Source organism: Lithobates pipiens, unplaced genomic scaffold (genome assembly GCF_037356315.1).
Source record: "Lithobates pipiens isolate NorthernLeopardFrog02 unplaced genomic scaffold, aLitPip1_a1.2 Scaffold_8, whole genome shotgun sequence".
In the NCBI taxonomy this organism is placed as follows: Eukaryota; Metazoa; Chordata; class Amphibia; order Anura; family Ranidae; genus Lithobates; species Lithobates pipiens.
The window spans coordinates 601,037,863-601,055,741 of NW_027507903.1; the positions used below are offsets into that span (position 1 = coordinate 601,037,863).

Below are 17,879 nucleotides of genomic sequence, written 5' to 3' on the forward strand. Positions count from 1 at the left end.
CCTGCATTAAAACTAGAGTATATGGCAGAGGTTGCAGTGTGGTGGCACCAGCACCAGTGCCTAAGGCCCAATTTTTCTGCCCCTGTTTAACAGGGACATGTAATTACAATTCTTGATATAATATTTCACAGGAGGGCCCCTTCCTGTGCCCACCCAGAGTAACGGTGAGGACTTATAGTGTTGTGGCACCAGCACCACAACCACCAAAGATCAATTTTTCTACCACTGTTCAACAATGGCATGTAATTACAATTCTTGATATAATCGTTCACAGCAGGGCGCTCCAGCGCCCACCAAGAGTGACTTTGAGGGCTTAAAATGTTGTGGCAAAACCAACACCTTGTTCCGCCATTTCTGCAGAGCATATAGGGCAGGCCCCTACTTTCAAACATCCAACTTACAAACATCACCTACTTGCAAACGCAAGGAGACAGCAGCAAGTGAGATGAAAAAAGATGGACGACAAAACAAATTATACAGGGGTGATAACCCTTCCCTATGTTTTCCAAAAAGCTTAAAAATAGTTTTTTTTGACTGGAGCTACACTTTAAAAATGTACCAGTTGAAAATTACTTACAGATTCAACTTAACACAACAAACCTACACAGTCCCTGTCTTGTTTGCACCGCCTGTATACTGCTGTTCTGAGTATATAGGGCCTGGGGGCCACACGCATTTCCTTTTTTTAATATGGGTACTGGGTTCCCCTTAATATGCGTACAAGACCCAAATAGGCTGATAATGGGCAGGGAGGGCTACCCATGCCATTTTTCTCAATGATTTTCAACCATATTGCAGGAACCAGATATAACATTAAAACCGCAAGCAGTTTTAAATGGTGTTATTTCCGTTTAATGTCATTTTGTGCAGGGACTGTTCTAAACACGGGAAACACGTGGCACTTCACAGGCATACTACAGACACCCCCCAGGCACCATATTTAAAGGAATATTTCACTTTTTTTTTTTCACTTTAATCGTCATTAAAATCAGTGCTCCCGCCAAAATGGCCGTTTTTAAAACTTTTTTTTGCATTGACCTATGTCCCCTGAGGCAGGAGTCAGGTCCCCAAACCCTTTTTAGGACAATATCTTGCATATTAGCCTTTAAAATTAGCACTTTCCATTTCGAACGTTCGAGTCCCATAGACTTCAATGGGGTTCTAACGTTCGTAACGAACGTGGGGTCCGTTCGAAAGTTCTGGTGCGAACCAAACCGGGGGGTGTTCGGCTCATCCCTACTCAGCAAAGTGACTGTGACTTTTTTTTAAAATATTCTATAGACGGGACTAGCGAAGGAAGTGAATGTCGCCGCCTCCATCGGCGAGATTGACACCTCGTGAGCCCCGTCGCCTGGTATGGATTTAAAGGGGAACCCCCACGTCCCCATGTTGATGAGGACAAGGGCATTTTCCCGACAACCCTGGCCGTTGGTTGTCAGGGTCTGCGGGCAGGGGCTTATCAGAATCTGGGAGCCCACTTTAATAAGGGGGCCTCCAGATTCCCGGCCCCCTACCCTATGTGAATGAGTATGGGGTATGATGTACCCCTACCCATTCACCTGGGGAAAAAAGTGTTAATAAAAAAACATAACACAGGTTTTTAAAGTACTTTATTAGACAGCTCCGGGATCTTCTTCCGACTTCGGGGGTCTTCTTGCCGGGCTCCTCCGCTATATTCTGCTCTTTTACCGTTAGCTCTTTTACTAGCAGAGGAGCCCGGCTTTCTCCTTCGTCGTCGTCGCCATCCGGGGGTCTTCTTCCGACTTTGGGGGTATTATCCTGCTCTCTGCTTCTTCTGCCAGGCCTCCGCTATCTTCTTACAGCTCTTTTACTAGCGTTGGACCGGTCTTGTTGCTGTCACTTGTTGCTGTCGCCGCCTTCTTCTTCTTCCTTCCAATGTTGACACAAAGCTCTCTCCGGCCGTAATGGCAGGGAACGCGTTGTGCGGTGACTTATAAAGGCATAAGGGGTGGGGTCACCGAGTGATGTCACATGGTGACCCGCCCCTTATGATGTCACAGTCCCCCATGTTGTGGGAACGTGGCCCAGTATGGTTCAGGAGGTGGGGTGCTAGTCCCCACCCCCTTTCCTGACTGGCTGGGCTGCATGCTCGAATAAGGGTCTGCTATGGACTTTGGGGGACCCCCCCCATGTTGAGGGCACATGGCTGGGTACAGTTCAGGAGGGGGGGGGCGCTAGTCCCCATCCCCTTTCCTGACCGGCCGGGCTGCGTGCTCAGATAAGGGTCTGCTATGGACTTTGGGGGGACCCCCATGCCGTTTTTTTCTGCGTAGGGGTTCCCCTTTAAATCCATACGAGGCGACGGGGCTCGCGAGGTGTCAATCTCACCGGGGTGAATACTTTTGCAAGGCACTGTATAAGCCAATCAGGCTTTATGGCTTCACACAGTGCTCTCAGTATGTCACAAAGAGTTTGCTGATTTGAGAAAGGACATCGCTAGCATGCCAATGCTTCTTCAGTATCAAGTAACAGGCAGGGGGGTAGGTCCTTGACCAAGCTTAGTTGCTTTAAAGAGGAAGTAAACCCTGATGGGTTTACTTCCTCTTTCGTTCCCTGCAAAGGCAAAGCATAATGGACTACTATGCATTGCATAGTAGTCCATTATGTGTCACTTACCTGACACAGGAGCCAGCGAAGTCTCCGCTGTCCCCTGTAGTCTGGCGCATCCATCTTCTCGGTGAGGTCTCGCAGCTCTGCCACTGTCATTCGGCGAAGCCGCAATGACGTCACTCCCGCGCATGTGCACGGGAGCCGACGTGCGCGGCATCTTCATCATTGACGATGCCACGCTCAGTGAGCCTGTGCGCCGCTGTCTACGGGCAAATATCTCCTAAACCGTATAGGTTTAGGAGATATTTCTTGGACCTACAGGTAAGCCTTAATCTAGGCTTACCTGTAGGTCAAAATGGTTTGTATGGGTTTACAACCACTTTAACTGTAACCAAGAAAATGGTTATGCAGTCTGGTATGTTTTCGTGAATTTTATGAGTCTACACTGCTTCTTTGTTGCCCATGCCTGGACCTGATTTATAAAATTCAACATAAAAAAACAGAACAGTGTGTCATTTATTTCTTTTTTTCTTCTTCTTAGAGCTTTGTGTGAGAAACATTAGTGCATTATTTGTTAACTACTTTGATGCTGTGGTCGAAGATGATGGTCTTTCCTGTGTATCTCAGTGTGATTTAGTCTCACCAAGATACGTCAACTGCACTGTTGGAACCTGCCAAATCAAAACAGATGGAGCTGAATGCTTGTGAGTAAACTTGTTTTAGAAGCCTAAGCCCTCATTATTGCTTTTATCTACCTTTTAAACATTTGCTATGCATTTGTTTGCTTTCATTTTTATTTTATCATCTTTTCTTTATCTTTCTTTGCTGCATCCTTTGGCTGCACATGATTTATCACATTTTTGACTACCCTTTGTACTGAGTACACACACACACAGCCTTTGTGACTACAAGACAGAAGGGGCTCAATAACCACCCAACTACTTTTATACACAGAGGCGTGTGCACAGGGTGTGCCGAGTGTGCCAGGTGTGCCTGGGCAGGGCCATAGATATTTTTTTGGGGGGGGGGTTCAGCAGCAGGTACTAAGTAAAAGTATTTTTAAATAAAAGAAATTGCGCCAAAATGATAAAGACTGGAAAAAGGAAAAATGATATGTGTTGCCCCTAGTAAGCAATCACATCCTTAAAGTGGTTGTAAAGAGATTTTTTTTTTTTTTTAAATAACAAACATGTTATACTTACCTCCACTGTGCAGCTTGTTTTCCACAGAGTGGCCCCGAACCTGCTCTTCTGGGGTCCCTCGGCAGCTGTCTTTGCTTCCCCCCGCAAGCACTTCTCACGTTCATGCGAGCTCCCTTGCATGGTGAGAAATACTTGCGGGCACGCTCCCGTGATACAGCCGGCGGCTATAGCCACTCACTGTATCACTCGGCCCCGCCCCCCGGCACGCCGCGTCATTGGGTGTGATTGACAGCAGCGTGAGCCAATGGCTGCGCTGCTTTCAATCCATCCACTCCAGCCAATCAACGGCAAGGCTGAGTGGCGAAGAGGATGTCGGAGGCGAGCGCAGGCCTTTCGAGGGGTCAGGTAAGTAAAACGGGGGGGGCTGGCACTGTGAGATGTTTTTTCACCTTAATGCATAGAATGCATTAAGGTGAAAAAATGTTTATCTTTACAATCCCTTTAATTGTATTTTATCAGGTCCTTTAGAGAATCGAACCTGATTTCAGTTTTTTCCTTCTTCCAGTTTTCATGAACACTGCCCTGTAAGGTTGGCTATTGTCCAGTATAATTCTGCGTACACACGACCGGACTTTTCGTCAGCAAAGGTCCGACGGAACAAATCTGTTGGACAATTTGATCTTGTGTGGGCTGCATCTGACCTTTGCTGTCCAAAAATCTGACGGACTTTAGAAATACAACATGTTTCAAATTTTTCGCCCAGAACTCCGCCGGACCCAGTTCCAATCGAGAAATCCGCTCGTGTGTATTCTAGTGCGGTGGACAAAAACCGACGCTAGGGCAGCTATTGGCGATTAGCTATGAACTTCCTTATTCTAGTTCGGTCGTACATCATCACGGTTAAATCCGTCAGACTTTGGTGTGATTGTATGTGTCCAAGTCCGTTCCTTTGGAAAGTCTGCCGGAACGCCACCGAAAGTCTGTCGGGAAGACCGTCGGACCTAGTCCATCGAAAAGTCTGGTCATGTGTACGCGGCATTAGTGTCCAAACTGAATAGGTGCGAAGTGAGTGTGCTGCCTACCTACAAGGAGATGGTGCCCTTTGCACCTCTTCAGTAAGGTTGGCTATTATGGTGCAAATGCACCACGTTGTGTCAGATAGAGCACTCATTGACTTTTTTACTTTTAGGGCACTTTCACACTGAGAGGGTGGGGGCGGTAGCGATAAGGTGCCTAGTTTTAGAAGCACTTTACCGCTGTTTAAGTAGCGCTTTACCACGCTTTTGTCCCCCCCCCCCCAAGGGGTTTTGAATGACCATTACGCGGTCATAAAACACTGTACCCAAACTAATTTTATCATTTTGTTCCCACAAATAGAGCTTTCTTTTGGTGCTATTTGATCATCTCTGCAATTTTCATTTTTTGTGCAACAAATAAAAAAAGACCAAAAATTGTGAAAAAAACAAGTTTTTCTTTGTTTCGGTAAAATTTTTTTGTAAGTAAGTATGTTTTCTTCTTCAATGACGGGCACTGATATGGCTGCACTGACAGGCACTGATAAGGAGGCACTGATGAGGTGGCACCAATGAGGTGGCACCAATGAGGTGGCACTGACGGGCACTAATGATGGGCACTGATAGGTGGCACTGATAGGTGGCACTGGTATTGTGGCACTGATGGGCACTCATAGGTGGCACTGATGGGTACTAATAGGTGGCACTGATGGGTACTTATGGGTGGCACTGATAGGTGGCACAGATGGGCAGTGATGGGCACCGATAGGTGGGCACTGATGGGCATGGATGGGCACTGATGGTGGCACTGCTGGACATTGATGGGTGGCACTGATAACACTGATGGGTGGCATTGCTGATTTAATTTGTTTCATCATGGTGCCAGTCAGTGCCCATTTGTGGGCACTGATTGGCACAGATTGGGCATTCATTTGTACATGTGGATGGCTATGGGGTACATACCTGGCCATCCACATGTTGCCCACTTCCCTGGTGGTCCTGGGGGCTTCTCTGGTGGTCTAGTGTGGGCATCTGAGGGGGGTCTGTGCTGATAAACAATCAGAGCAGACCCCCCTGTCAGAAGAGCCGCCGATCGGCTCTCCGCTACTCGCATCTGTCAGACGCGAGTGAGGAAAAAACGATCAACGGCTTTTCCTGTTGACATCGTCATCAGCCATGATTGGACACGGCTGATCACGTGGTAAAGACCCTCCTCCGAAGGCTCTTTATGGAGATCGGTGGAGCTCCACCGATCGCCGTGATGCGCGCCCCCAGGGGCGCGAGGCGGCATTTTATCCTGAAGGACACCATATGATGCCTGGTCAGGATAACAGAACCACCACCTGGCCGTCAATCTACTATTGACCGGGCGGAAAGTGGTTAATCACCCTGTGCAGTGCTAATTTCCCCTGATTCCTAGAGCCCAGTCTCCTCAGCTTCCCTCCTATGCTCTCCACTGACTGCTGCGGGGGTTTCAGAATAGAGAGTGGGGGAAGGGTTGCTAAATATCTCATTTACCGGCCCCTTCATTTTCTGAATGAATACCCAGGACATGCAGTCAGGGGAGACAGAGAAATGGAAGCCTCCACACGGGGATTAGAAGCAAAATCCAGCATGTGCTACAGAGTATAAAAGAGAAGAGAACCTCTAAATGTAGCAATATGTTGCTAAACGTTGTACCTTCATTAAATGTAACCATATTGCTACACTTAGAGGCGCCTCTCTTCTATTTTATACTCTGTTGTGACATGACGCTATGTGTATATCAAGACATCACTTGTATATCAAGTCAAAATGCATTAAAAAAAATGTTTGGTCTTGCAAAACGCTTTCAAACCAAGTTACTCTCAAACCAGGGCTTTACTGTATATATTAGAGCTGCATGATTAATGGTTAAAAAAATCGTGACCTCGATTTAACCCCCCCCCCCACGATCTTAATCCAGCATTTCATTCATGTAAATGCAGAGCCTTCTCTGCTCACTCAGCTCTCAAACAACAATAAAAATGTATATATATATATATATATATATTTAGCAGAGAGAGAATGAAATAGCGGTTATTGCAATATTTTATGTCACATAATATTTCTGCAGCGTTCTTTCAAATGCAATTTTTGGGAAAAAATACACCTCAGTGAACAGTAAAGGTAGCACAATTTTTTTGTATAATGTGTTAGATTATGTTACGCCACGATTCTCGTGATCTTTATTCTAAGCAAAAAAATTGTGATTCTCATTTTCTCATTCTCATATACATTATATATACATATATATTTATGGTGAAGAGCCCTCTGACCGACACGGACAAGGGTGATAGACAAGGACAACATAAACTCGCTACCTGAAATGGACCTGAAAGTGTGCCCTGGTCTAACGTACGGTATACCAAAATAAGGGGGCATACCCTAAAATGAAATGAATATGAAATGGGTGAAATGAGTACTCATATGAGGAGTATGCTAGAGTGAAGGCCTGATAAAAGGGGATGGGTGGGCGGGTATCGCGCACCGGAACCGACGAGGAAGATGGGCGGACGGCAGGTTATATACCCACCGGGCTCCTCCCATAATTTCAGGCCACCATACTGGCCTTTCTATTTATGGTGAAGAGCCCTCTGACCGACACGGACAAGGGTGATAGACAAGGACAACATAAACTCGCTACCTGAAATGGACCTGAAAGTGTGCCCTGGTCTAACGTACGGTATACCAAAATAAGGGGGCAAAACACTCAGGTAGGGGATGCATTTTATTGAACCAAGATTGTTACTGGGTAAGTTTGACAAAGGCCTGAGCCATCTCAACTTGCGGATTGGGTACATAACGGGCAAAACAGGAGGACTTCCATCTACCCAACTTTTTGATGACGTGGACCGGGACCCCTTGGCGGGAGGCCGTTGAAGCTGCCCCGATGCGAAACGAATGTCCCGAGTAGTGCGCAGGATTGAGGTGAAGGATGCCCAGGAGTATCCTGACATGCTCCATGAACTGGGCTGCGTTGAGAGGTTTGGAGTGAAAGGGGAGAAGTGGGCCAGTCCCTGGTTGATCGGCCAAAAGGGTCAGCAAGCGGGTGAGGACAGCGACCGGACACCAGCGGTTGTGGGTCTTATAGAGATGTATGTCCGTACCTGGGCCAAGCTGCTGTGTCTTTGAGATCGCTAAATGTAGGATGAAATGGTCCTCAAACCTTACTAGATGGTGTTTGCACAGCATACGTGCCGAGGGGCTACTGCAGGTAAACTCGCCTGGCCGCAAGAAGCCGTAGAAGGCCAGGTGTATGGCTGCTTGCAGGACGACACTGACATGGAGACCGAAAGGTGAGGAGGCCAGAATGTCTGACATGTCCCTGAATACTTCGCCCGTGATAGGCAGCCGTTTGATGCTGGAAACCGGCCGACGTTTCTGAATGCCGCGCATGAGTGCCCGGACGGCGTGACAGGTGAATAAGGAGGGCTTAGTAGGGTCCTGGAGGGATGTGAAGTGTTGTACCCCGGCCAAGTACAATCGGATTGTGTTGAACGATAATGCCAAGTCCGAATGGCAGTAGGAAAGGAAGGCAAGGACTTGCTTGACCCGGGAGGTCTCTGTATTGTGGGATGATATGAAGCGAGTAAAGGCCCTCCAGGCCGACTGATAGGCCTTGCGGGTATTGTCTGAGAGGGAGTGATCAATAAGTTGAGTCGCTGCTGACAAGTGCGGGGCTAATCCAATGTCAGTTGAGACCAGTCCGGGATAGCTGCAGAAGTTGGTCCGGCTCCAGGTACCTGATCAAAAAACGAAACAAAGTTAAAGCGGGAGAGGGCATCCGCCGCCTGATTAAATTTGCCGGGGACAAAAGAACAATGAAGGTTGAACTGAAACAATAATGAGAGCTGGGTCAGTCGCCGCAGGAAGGACATAATCTGTAGAGATCTGGACCTGCCTTTATTGACAATCTCCGCAGTGGCCAGGTTATCTGTAGAAAAGACCACCGTCTGGCCTGACCAGCTGCGGCCCCAGGTGTGTGCAGCGGCTACAATGGGATATAGCTCAAACAGGGAGGACGTCTCAGTGAAGCCAGGAATAGCCAGTATCTGTGGAGGCCAGGGGGCTGCGAGCCAGAGGTTGCCAAAAATAGCCGCAAAGCCCGTGGAGGCCGCTGCGTCGGTCACCACCCGAGGTGAAAGGGCGGACACGGAGGGGACGAACAGGGACACTCCGTTCCAGGAGGACAGGAATTCCTCCCACATGGCTAGGTCTGCAATAGCCGCGGAATCCAGGTTGAGTACTTGCTCCGGGTCCTGAGAGTGGGATAATAAGGCCAGCAGGCGTGACACGAACGAGCGCCCCTGGGGGATGATGCGCATAGCAAAATTGAGCATACCAAGGAGGGACTGGAGCTGTCTCTTGGTACAAGTCCTGGCATGAGTAAAGTCCCTCAGGACCGTCCTGATGCGGGTCAGTTTATCCGGGGGAAGGCTGGCCTGCATGGTGTTAGTGTCTAGGCAGACCCCGAGAAAGGTGATAGCCTGCGACGGACCCTCCACCTTGTGCTCCGCAATGGGGACATTAAGGTTGCTGAAGACTCCCCTCAACTTAGCCAGATCTTGTGGGGGAGAGCCGGGCGGCTCTATCAGCAGGAAGTCATCCAGATAATGAATGACTTCCCGACACTGGGCTACATGTAACAAGATCCAAGCAAGAGCCTGTGCGAAGGTGTCGAAGAGCCAAGGACTACTCTTGGACCCGAACGTGAGCTTAGTGGCAAAGTAGTACTGCTGCCTCCACTTGATTCCATGCCAGCACCAGAGGGAAGGATGGATAGGAAGAAGTTTAAAAGCATTTGAGATGTCGGCCTTGGAGAGCCAGGTACCTGTGCCTGTCTTAAGAATGGCCTGGATGGCCATGTCTACTGATGCATATTTAAGGGAGAACTCCTCAGAGGGAATAAGGGAATTGAGACTGGGGACCGTAGAGGAATGAGGCGCTGACAAATCATAAACCAATCTGAGTTTATTAGAGAACTTGCCCTTGACAAGCCCAATAGGGCTGACTCGCCAGGTGACGAATGGGGGCTGTACGAAAGGGCCGATGACAAAGTCCTGATCTAGTTCAGATTGCAGCAGTTGGTCGATGGCTAGCTCATCCGTGGCTGCTGAGCGGAGGTTCTGGCACTCGTGTGTGACGTGAGGAAGAGAGATGAGTCCAGTGTGAAAGCCTTCCGTGAAGCCCTGGACGAGGAAGGTGGACAGTGAGGGGGTAGGGTGGCTGGATAGGTAGACGCTAAGCCACGACACATTGAGCCGGCTTAGTCAGGACCTTTTGAGCTGCTTGATCTCGCACATGAGCCGGGGGTGAGCTCTATGACATTGGGTGCACACATGGAGCAGCCTACACTGGCTGAAATTACACGACCCACTGTTATAATTATTGCAGATCGAAGCACCGCCCATGGTCTTAACTGGGCACCCTAGCTTATCGGTCTGTGGCGGGCGAGCTGGCACTTGCAGGCCCTGAGCGGCCCCCGAGGTAGATGGGCCGACGAAGGGCGGGGCTGCCACTGAGGTAGCGCACCAGGCCGCAGTATGTGTTGCTGACTGGCAGATTGTACACAGAGGGGACCGAAGCCCCGCGAAGTGGCGGCAGAACAGTTCTGTGTCCATGGTGCTCCAATCCGTAGGGGTCTGGAACTGGGAAAGCCTGGCGGCTGCTTTAGCGGAGAAGGATCGGTGGTAGTCATAAAAAGAAGATCCGCCGTATTTGTAGCCCAGGTCAACTACCACATGGAGGTACCGATCCAGCTCCTCCCTCCTGCCAGGGGAGGCTGAGCAAATGATGTCCCTCATCATGCCAAAAGCTAAGGTAAACTCAGTAACTGAGAGCTTCCTATCTAATCTAGAGTCCTTAGCTTTGAGGACCACTGATACGTCCCCCCAAGTATAGGCCTTATTCTCTGCCAGCTCATGAATTGAGATCAGCAGGGAAGCCAAATTGACGTCCTTTCCCTCTAAGATGTCCTTCCTGATGTTTGCTGACACCATATGAGATGGGTACACTATCGGTGCAGCTCCGGGGATACCTGCAGGAGGGCTCACAACTGGTAGGGATGCTGGTACAGGCGGAGAAACAGAGGGTTGGGTCTCAAGGAGGGCTACTCGGCCCTGCAGATCTGTCATCGAGGTCGTGATGGATGACACCAGGGTGTGGAGCTGGGAGATAGAAGAGGCGATGGAGCCTAAGGAGGCCTGCTGAGTAGAAGCCTCCACCGCCGCGGGAGGAGGAAACAGGAGCCGGAAAAGCTCTGCCTTTCTGGCTGTTGCTGGAAAGGGGATACCCCTGCGTCTTAGCTCGGCTGTTAGCCTGGGAATGGTCCAAGCTCTGAAGGCCCTTTGGCTGCCATTCTCTGAACCGGATGGAGACAATGGAGCCGTGAGGTCCTCGCTGCCGGCCTGGGACATGGTGGCGGAAATTGGGTCTGACGAGGCCACAAGCCCTCTGATGCGATTCTTTCTCCTAATACGGACCTATAAGGGGTGAGATGGATTACAACTGGTTGGAGACTCCTAAAGAAATACCTGTTTCAAAGAAGGCAGCTTTGCTGAAGGGCATTTCCCCGCTAGATGATTATGCTTACCTAAGAAGGCACCGTCTGACCAGGTGCAGGCTGGACCTACTGAACTCGACTGACCTGAGGAGATGAAGGTGAAGTTTGTTTGAGACTCCCACCTGACGAAGGCTAGCTAACAGTGGAAGTGAGACGTCACACACGAGATAAACGACACCAAAGAAGGAAATAAATTTTCCTCTTTCCCACCCCCCTGAATCGCCCCCCCCTTTTTTTTTTTTTTTTTTCCTTTTTTTTTCTTTTTTTTCCCCTTCTTTTTTTTTTTTTTTTTTTAGTGAAATGAGGCTGATGAGCAAGGCCCCCCGATAAGAATCCAACGTTGAAGAATCAACTGGACTAGAAGCGGGAAGTAATACGTGACCGTGAAATGAGTGAATCTGCCATGACAGAGATCCGAATCGCCATGCCACAAGCTTGCGACCGAGCACGAAACGGAACCTGGAGCATGTACTGAAATGAGGCCAGTCCTGGGGCACGCCGGAACGAATTTGGTCCATGAACATGACTATTCGTACCGGAACGTGATAGGTGAAACGAAATGAAACCCATGACAAAGACTGGAATCAGACGACGAGCCCAAGCACCTAGAAAATGAATCCCATCTTTGGAGCATGTACTGAAATGAGGCGTAGCAGCTGGGCACACCGGAACGAATCGGTGCATCAAATAAATGCAACGAGATTCGAATCGGAGTGTAATAAGTGACAGAAATGATATCCCATGACAGAGACAAGATTCAACGACTGGACTGACGGTAGCAAATAATGAATCCGTCTCTGGCGCATGTACTGAAATGAGGCGTAGCAGCTGGGCACGCCAGAACGAATCGGTGCATAGTAACATGCGACAGGATTCGAATTGGAGTGTAATAAGTGACAGAAATGATATCCCATGACAGAGACAAGATTCAACGAGTGGACCGATGGTAGCAAATAATGAATCCGTCTCTGGCGCATGTACTGAAATGAGGCCATTCCTGGGGCACGCCGAGACGAATTGGTCCATGAACATGACTATTCGTACCGGAACGTGATAGGTGAAATGAAATGAAACCCATGACAAAGACTGGAATCAGAAGACGAGCCCATGCACCTAACAAATGAATCCCGTCTTTGGAGCATGTACTGAAATGAGGCGTAGCAGCTGGGCGCACCAGGACGAATCGGTGCATAGAGGAATGCGACAGGATTCGAATTGGAGCGTAATAAGTGACAGAAATGATATGCCATGACAAAGACAAGAATCAGGGACCGAGCGTGAACCTGCAAGTGATTCAGTCTCTGGAGCATGTACAGAAATGAGGCCGAACCCTGGGGCACTTCAAAGCGAATCGGTGCACCAGCGGTGCGACAGGATTCGCGACGGAGCGCGACTAGTGACAGAAATGATATTGGAGCAGCAAATGACTGGGACTGAAATGTTTGAACGAGGTGAAATGAGACACATAACATAATTGCAAGAAATGAAGAGACACATTCGAACTGGAGCAGAGCAAGCGAAACGTGCGGACTGATTGCCTTGTCGTAACAAGCAGTCGGCTGTGGGTCGAACGATTCGACCGCTACAATAGAAATGCACGGGCAGTCGAACGGTTTCGAATGCCGTAGCTGCGAATGAATCGCCTGACGTGGCGTAATCGAACGTGTCCAATGATGACAACACCTGCGTCGAAAGTAGCATACAGTGACAAGCGTACGTGGCCACCGAAACATTCGATATGACAGAACAGAGCGGCTCGTGCGTACAAGCAAAATAACGTTACATCGAAAACGTAATGAAAAGAGGGTGCCGAAGCCCTACCTGCGACAGCCGGCCCGAGCGACAAATTCGATGGGTATAGCGACGACGAATCTACGGCCGCTGATGGACGAGACGGGATTGTCGAATTGAAGACGAAAACGCGGGAACCGCCGAACAGGCTCGCTGCGTCTGATCTGGATAGTCGGCCCTTGATATCTGACGTATCAGGTATCGCGCACCGGAACCGACGAGGAAGATGGGCGGACGGCAGGTTATATACCCACCGGGCTCCTCCCATAATTTCAGGCCACCATACTGGCCTTTCTATATATATATATAATATACATATATATATATATATATATATATATATACATATAATTACATATATATATATATATATATATATATATATAGTATATAATATTTTTATATATATACTAGACTGTGTGTATATGTATGTGTATATATATATATATATATATATATATATATATATATATATATATATATATATGTATTTGTTTGTATATCTCATATGACTCACACTGTATAAATGTTTATAAGCAGTATTTAAAAAAAAGAGATTTATGTTCTTTGTGGATGAAGGAGCACAAGGGACAGCAGCATTGGCAGTCTTGGGACAGGGGACTGTTATATGTACTAGCAGATTTAAATACAATAACAAACTGAAGCCGAACGACAGCTTTATACTTTATAAGCAATTAAAAGCAAACAGTTGTTTTTTTTTTCCTTTTGGGATAAAGATTTTACATACATAATTAAAAGGTGATCATTGCAAGCACCCCTGTCAGTGGTAAATGGTTTGTCTCATATCTGTAACTGATTCATCTGGTACAGAGCTTATTCTTTTGAAAAACAGACTTACTGGCTGAATCACCAGATTAAAATAGAAAGAAAGCCTAAAAAAAAAAAAACAAAAAAAAAAAACACGCAGCCATCACATCAAATGGCGCGTACACACGATCGGAATTCCAGCCAGAAAAAGACTGATGAGAGCTTTTCATCGGAAAATGCAACCGTGTGTATGCTCCATCGGAATTTAGCTGTCCGAATTTCCGCCAGCCAAAAATTGATAGCATGTTCTCAATTTTTCAGACGGAAAAACTTTCTATCGGTAATTCTGTTCGTGTGTATGCAATTCCGACACGCCAAAAATCACGCATGCTCAGATTTAACTACGAGACAGAAGCTATTGGCTACTGGCTATTGAACTTCCTTTTTCTAGTCACGTCGTACGTGTTGTACGTCACCGTGGAATTGATGTGACCGTGTGTAGGCAAGACAGCTTGAGTCCTGGGGTAGAATCATCTCACAGCCCAGGCTCAGAGTTCTACCACTTTAAATGGTGAGCATTACACCAAACACGAATCCTCTCTGCCAGAGGAAAGACCCATAAAGTCATAAAGTCATGCGAGGTGCCAAACCAAGATGGTTCTCCCAGCCACCTATTAGACATGTAAAGGTGATTGGTGATGGAGGAAAGTTGGAAATAAGAAAGTTACATGGCAAGGGGTTCAAGAAGTACACTCCTACTGCTCTCCTAATGACCCTGCAAGGTGGTCTAAGCCCTTGTACACACGGTCAGACATTCCGACAGAAAATGTCCGATCGGACCATGTTCTCAGATAATCCGACCGTGTGTGGGCTCCATCGGACTGTTTCCGTCGCAATATCCGACCGACAAAGTTTTAGAGCTGGGCTATAAAATTTTCCGTCAACATGATCCGATCGGACTTTGTCTGATCGTTTGTAGAGAATTCCGATCGGACAAAGTGCCACGCATGCTCAGATCAAATTCCTAGACCAAAAGCTATTGGCTACTGGCCTGAACGTAGTCCCGTCGTAACAAAATAATGTCACCGTGTTCTGAACGATCGAATTTTCCGACAATTTTGTCCGACCGTGTGTATGCAACACAAGTTTCGGACAAAATCCGTCAGACAAAATCCGATGGGTTTTGTTGTCGGAATGTCCGACCGTGTGTACAAGGGCTAAGAGTCAATGGTCTATGAGTGCTATGGCTTATAAAGAACTCAAATCTCTTTAGTGGTCTTGTGGTCTAGTGTTGGTAGAATTGTGTGGTGATGACACTGTTTTCCTTCTTCTCACAGCTGTCCCAATACAGAAAAGTACCTTTACACCTATTCTGGATGTCGTGGAGCCGTGTTAATCGTAGCCATGTATGGAGGGGTTGGGGCCGCCGTTGCTGTGTTGGTGATAACTTCCGTGATTCTGGGGGTATTCTTCTACAGAAAGAAGTATTACTATTAAGGAGGACTTTTTGTGATGATAGTGGTTCTCCTGTTCCATAATGTGGATGGATCACTGGTATGTGAACTGTTTATTGGACACTTTACGCTGAACTTTCTTGAATAGTGCTCATAGATCAGTGATTTAGGATCTGGTCAACAAAAGAGTTGCTGAGGGAAATGTTCTGATGATAGCTATGTCTTTGTTATAAAGAAAACCTTTTCCATAGCTATTGTTATTGATTACTTCTAAACCTGCAACTGCTACCTGCCTGTTTGTCATAGCGAGTAGAGACCAATGGCGACCTCCAATACTGTAAGTCACTAAGAAAGAACATGTACACAGATAAGGTCTTCTGACTTTTCTGGGTCAATGATTTCAAAATATTAGAAGGTAAGCGCAGAATAAGAGCTCCATTTCAAAAGAAAAGGGGTCCAAGTATATTTATTTCATTGTAGGCAATCAAAGATAACAAAGCCAACACTTTTTAGTAGCTAAAGGATTCCCCTGTCATTGGGACTTACATTGCTGGTTTAGTTGACTTTAGTTGGCCTTTGTAGCCAATGGAATTTGAGGTTAAATCTACTCTGGAATAAATTGGCTCCTTAACCTCCCTAGCGGTATGATTATTTCAGATTTTAGGTGCTGAAAGCGGTGCCATTATTTTGCATGGAAATTTGGCGTTTTATATTGTAGGCCTGTAATTCTTAGAAATAATTCACTTAAATCTGTCCAAACAAGAGTCTAATAGACATCCCGGGTATGATAAAATTTGATATACGAAATCATAAATTATAATAAATATATATATATATATATATATATATATATATATATATATATATATATATATATATATATATATATTTTATTATAATTTATGATTTTGTATTTCAAATTTTATCTTATATATATAATAAATAACTATAACAAATAATAATATAATAATAATAAAAAATATTCAATAATGTAATCAAATCAAAAACACTGAAATGTGCTGAGTTGCAGAATTGTCGCTGTCATTACTTTTAGTTTTTGTTGACGAATTTCCCCACAAGTCGCTACCGCTCAATTCTGCAAGTGATTCTAATTTATTATCGCTTTTTCTAGCTGGTCTATAACCACTTTTGATGTAAACGGACATTTTTGGTTGCAATGGACAATCTCCAGTTTCCTGGCATAAAGAATAATATTTATAATATAAAACTACATGCAGGGCTCTGGACAAACCACTAAGGACAAAGGGGATGTGTAATTATTTGATACAGTACTGTAATCTGTAAGATTACAGTATACTGTATCTATACTTTCTTTTTTACTTTTTGAATTTGGGACCGAACTCCATCCCCGTGCGTCGCAACGCTCGCAGGGAACGGAGCTTGGCACTGCCACAGATCGAGCGAGACACGGCGGCTCACTGATCACAGCGGGGAGACATCGCTGGATCCAGGGGACAAGGTAAGTAACCCCCTCCATGGATCCTGCGATGGGATCCCGAGTCTGGCTCGAGAATACCGCTTATGGTAATGAAATCTCACCCCCAGCCAGACTCTGGAATACCGCCAGGGAGGTTAAATTGAAAACCCTGCTTCAGCAGTTAGTTTACAAGGAGCTCTATCATTAATAACCTAACTAAATCATCAATCTAAGCACTAATAAAGGGTGGCGTTTATAGCTCCAAAATGTGTCGGCTTGTTTGAGTTTGTTATTTTTGGACCTCTGTGATTGTTCTGTTTGAAATGCCAATATATGCAATAACTCCTTAGACCTGGTCTTATGCCGCGTACACGCGGTCGTATTTTCCGACGGGAAATGTTGGATGTGGGCTTGTTGTCGGAAAGTCCAACCATGAGCATGCTCCATCGAACATTTGCTGTCGGACTTTCTGCCAACAAATGTTTCTTAGCAGGTTCTCAAATTTTCAGCCAACAAAACTTTGTTGTCGGAAAGTCCGATTGTGTGTACACAAGTCCGTCGCACAAAAGTTCACCCATGCTCTGAATCAAGCCGAAGGAGCCGCATTGGCTACTGAACTTCATTTTTCACGGTTCGACATACGTCACCGCGTTCCCATGTTCGGAATTGTTGGCCAACATTTGTGTGACCGTCTTGTGTATGCAAGACAAGTTGGAGCCAACAACCTTCGAACAAAAATCCATGGTTTTGTTGGCAGAAAGTCCGATCGTGTGTACGCAACATTAGTATGACTAATTGACATGGCACCATCCACAAGCAGCTTAACTCTTCAGTAAGTTGAGGAAAGTGGAAAGGTAGCGCTGGACTTGCAGAGTTATCATGCTGGTAAGTTTACTTAAAGTACTGATGTTGATGTAAATGGTCTGGCTCATAGGCAGGCATCTTCTACACCTCAGATGATCTCCAGAGTCTCCTTGGATAATAGTGTGATGTAACAAAAAATTGAAATTGAAGCTCCACGCCATTGCATAGGTTCAGATACAACTTTATTCCAATAAAAGTCAGGGGTACAATCCAAAAAAGTATTCAATGTGTTTCGGGGATCAGGGCTTGAATGAC

At 46.5% G+C, this 17,879-nt stretch overlaps 1 protein-coding gene across 2 annotated transcripts in view; it reads left to right on the forward strand.

Moving 5' to 3' along the window:
* The window catches only part of LOC143961287 (mucin-17-like), a 90,568-nt gene extending 74,996 nt beyond the window's left edge, over window positions 1-15,572 (forward strand). For both annotated transcript variants that reach the window (XM_077470540.1, XM_077470539.1), the window contains 2 exons: window positions 3,113-3,275; window positions 15,206-15,572. In XM_077470540.1, the coding sequence (XP_077326666.1) occupies window positions 3,113-3,275; window positions 15,206-15,365 (323 nt within the window). In that variant the 3' untranslated portion in view covers window positions 15,366-15,572. The remainder of the gene's footprint in view (window positions 1-3,112; window positions 3,276-15,205) is intronic.
* Window positions 15,573-17,879: the final 2,307 nt, after the last annotated feature.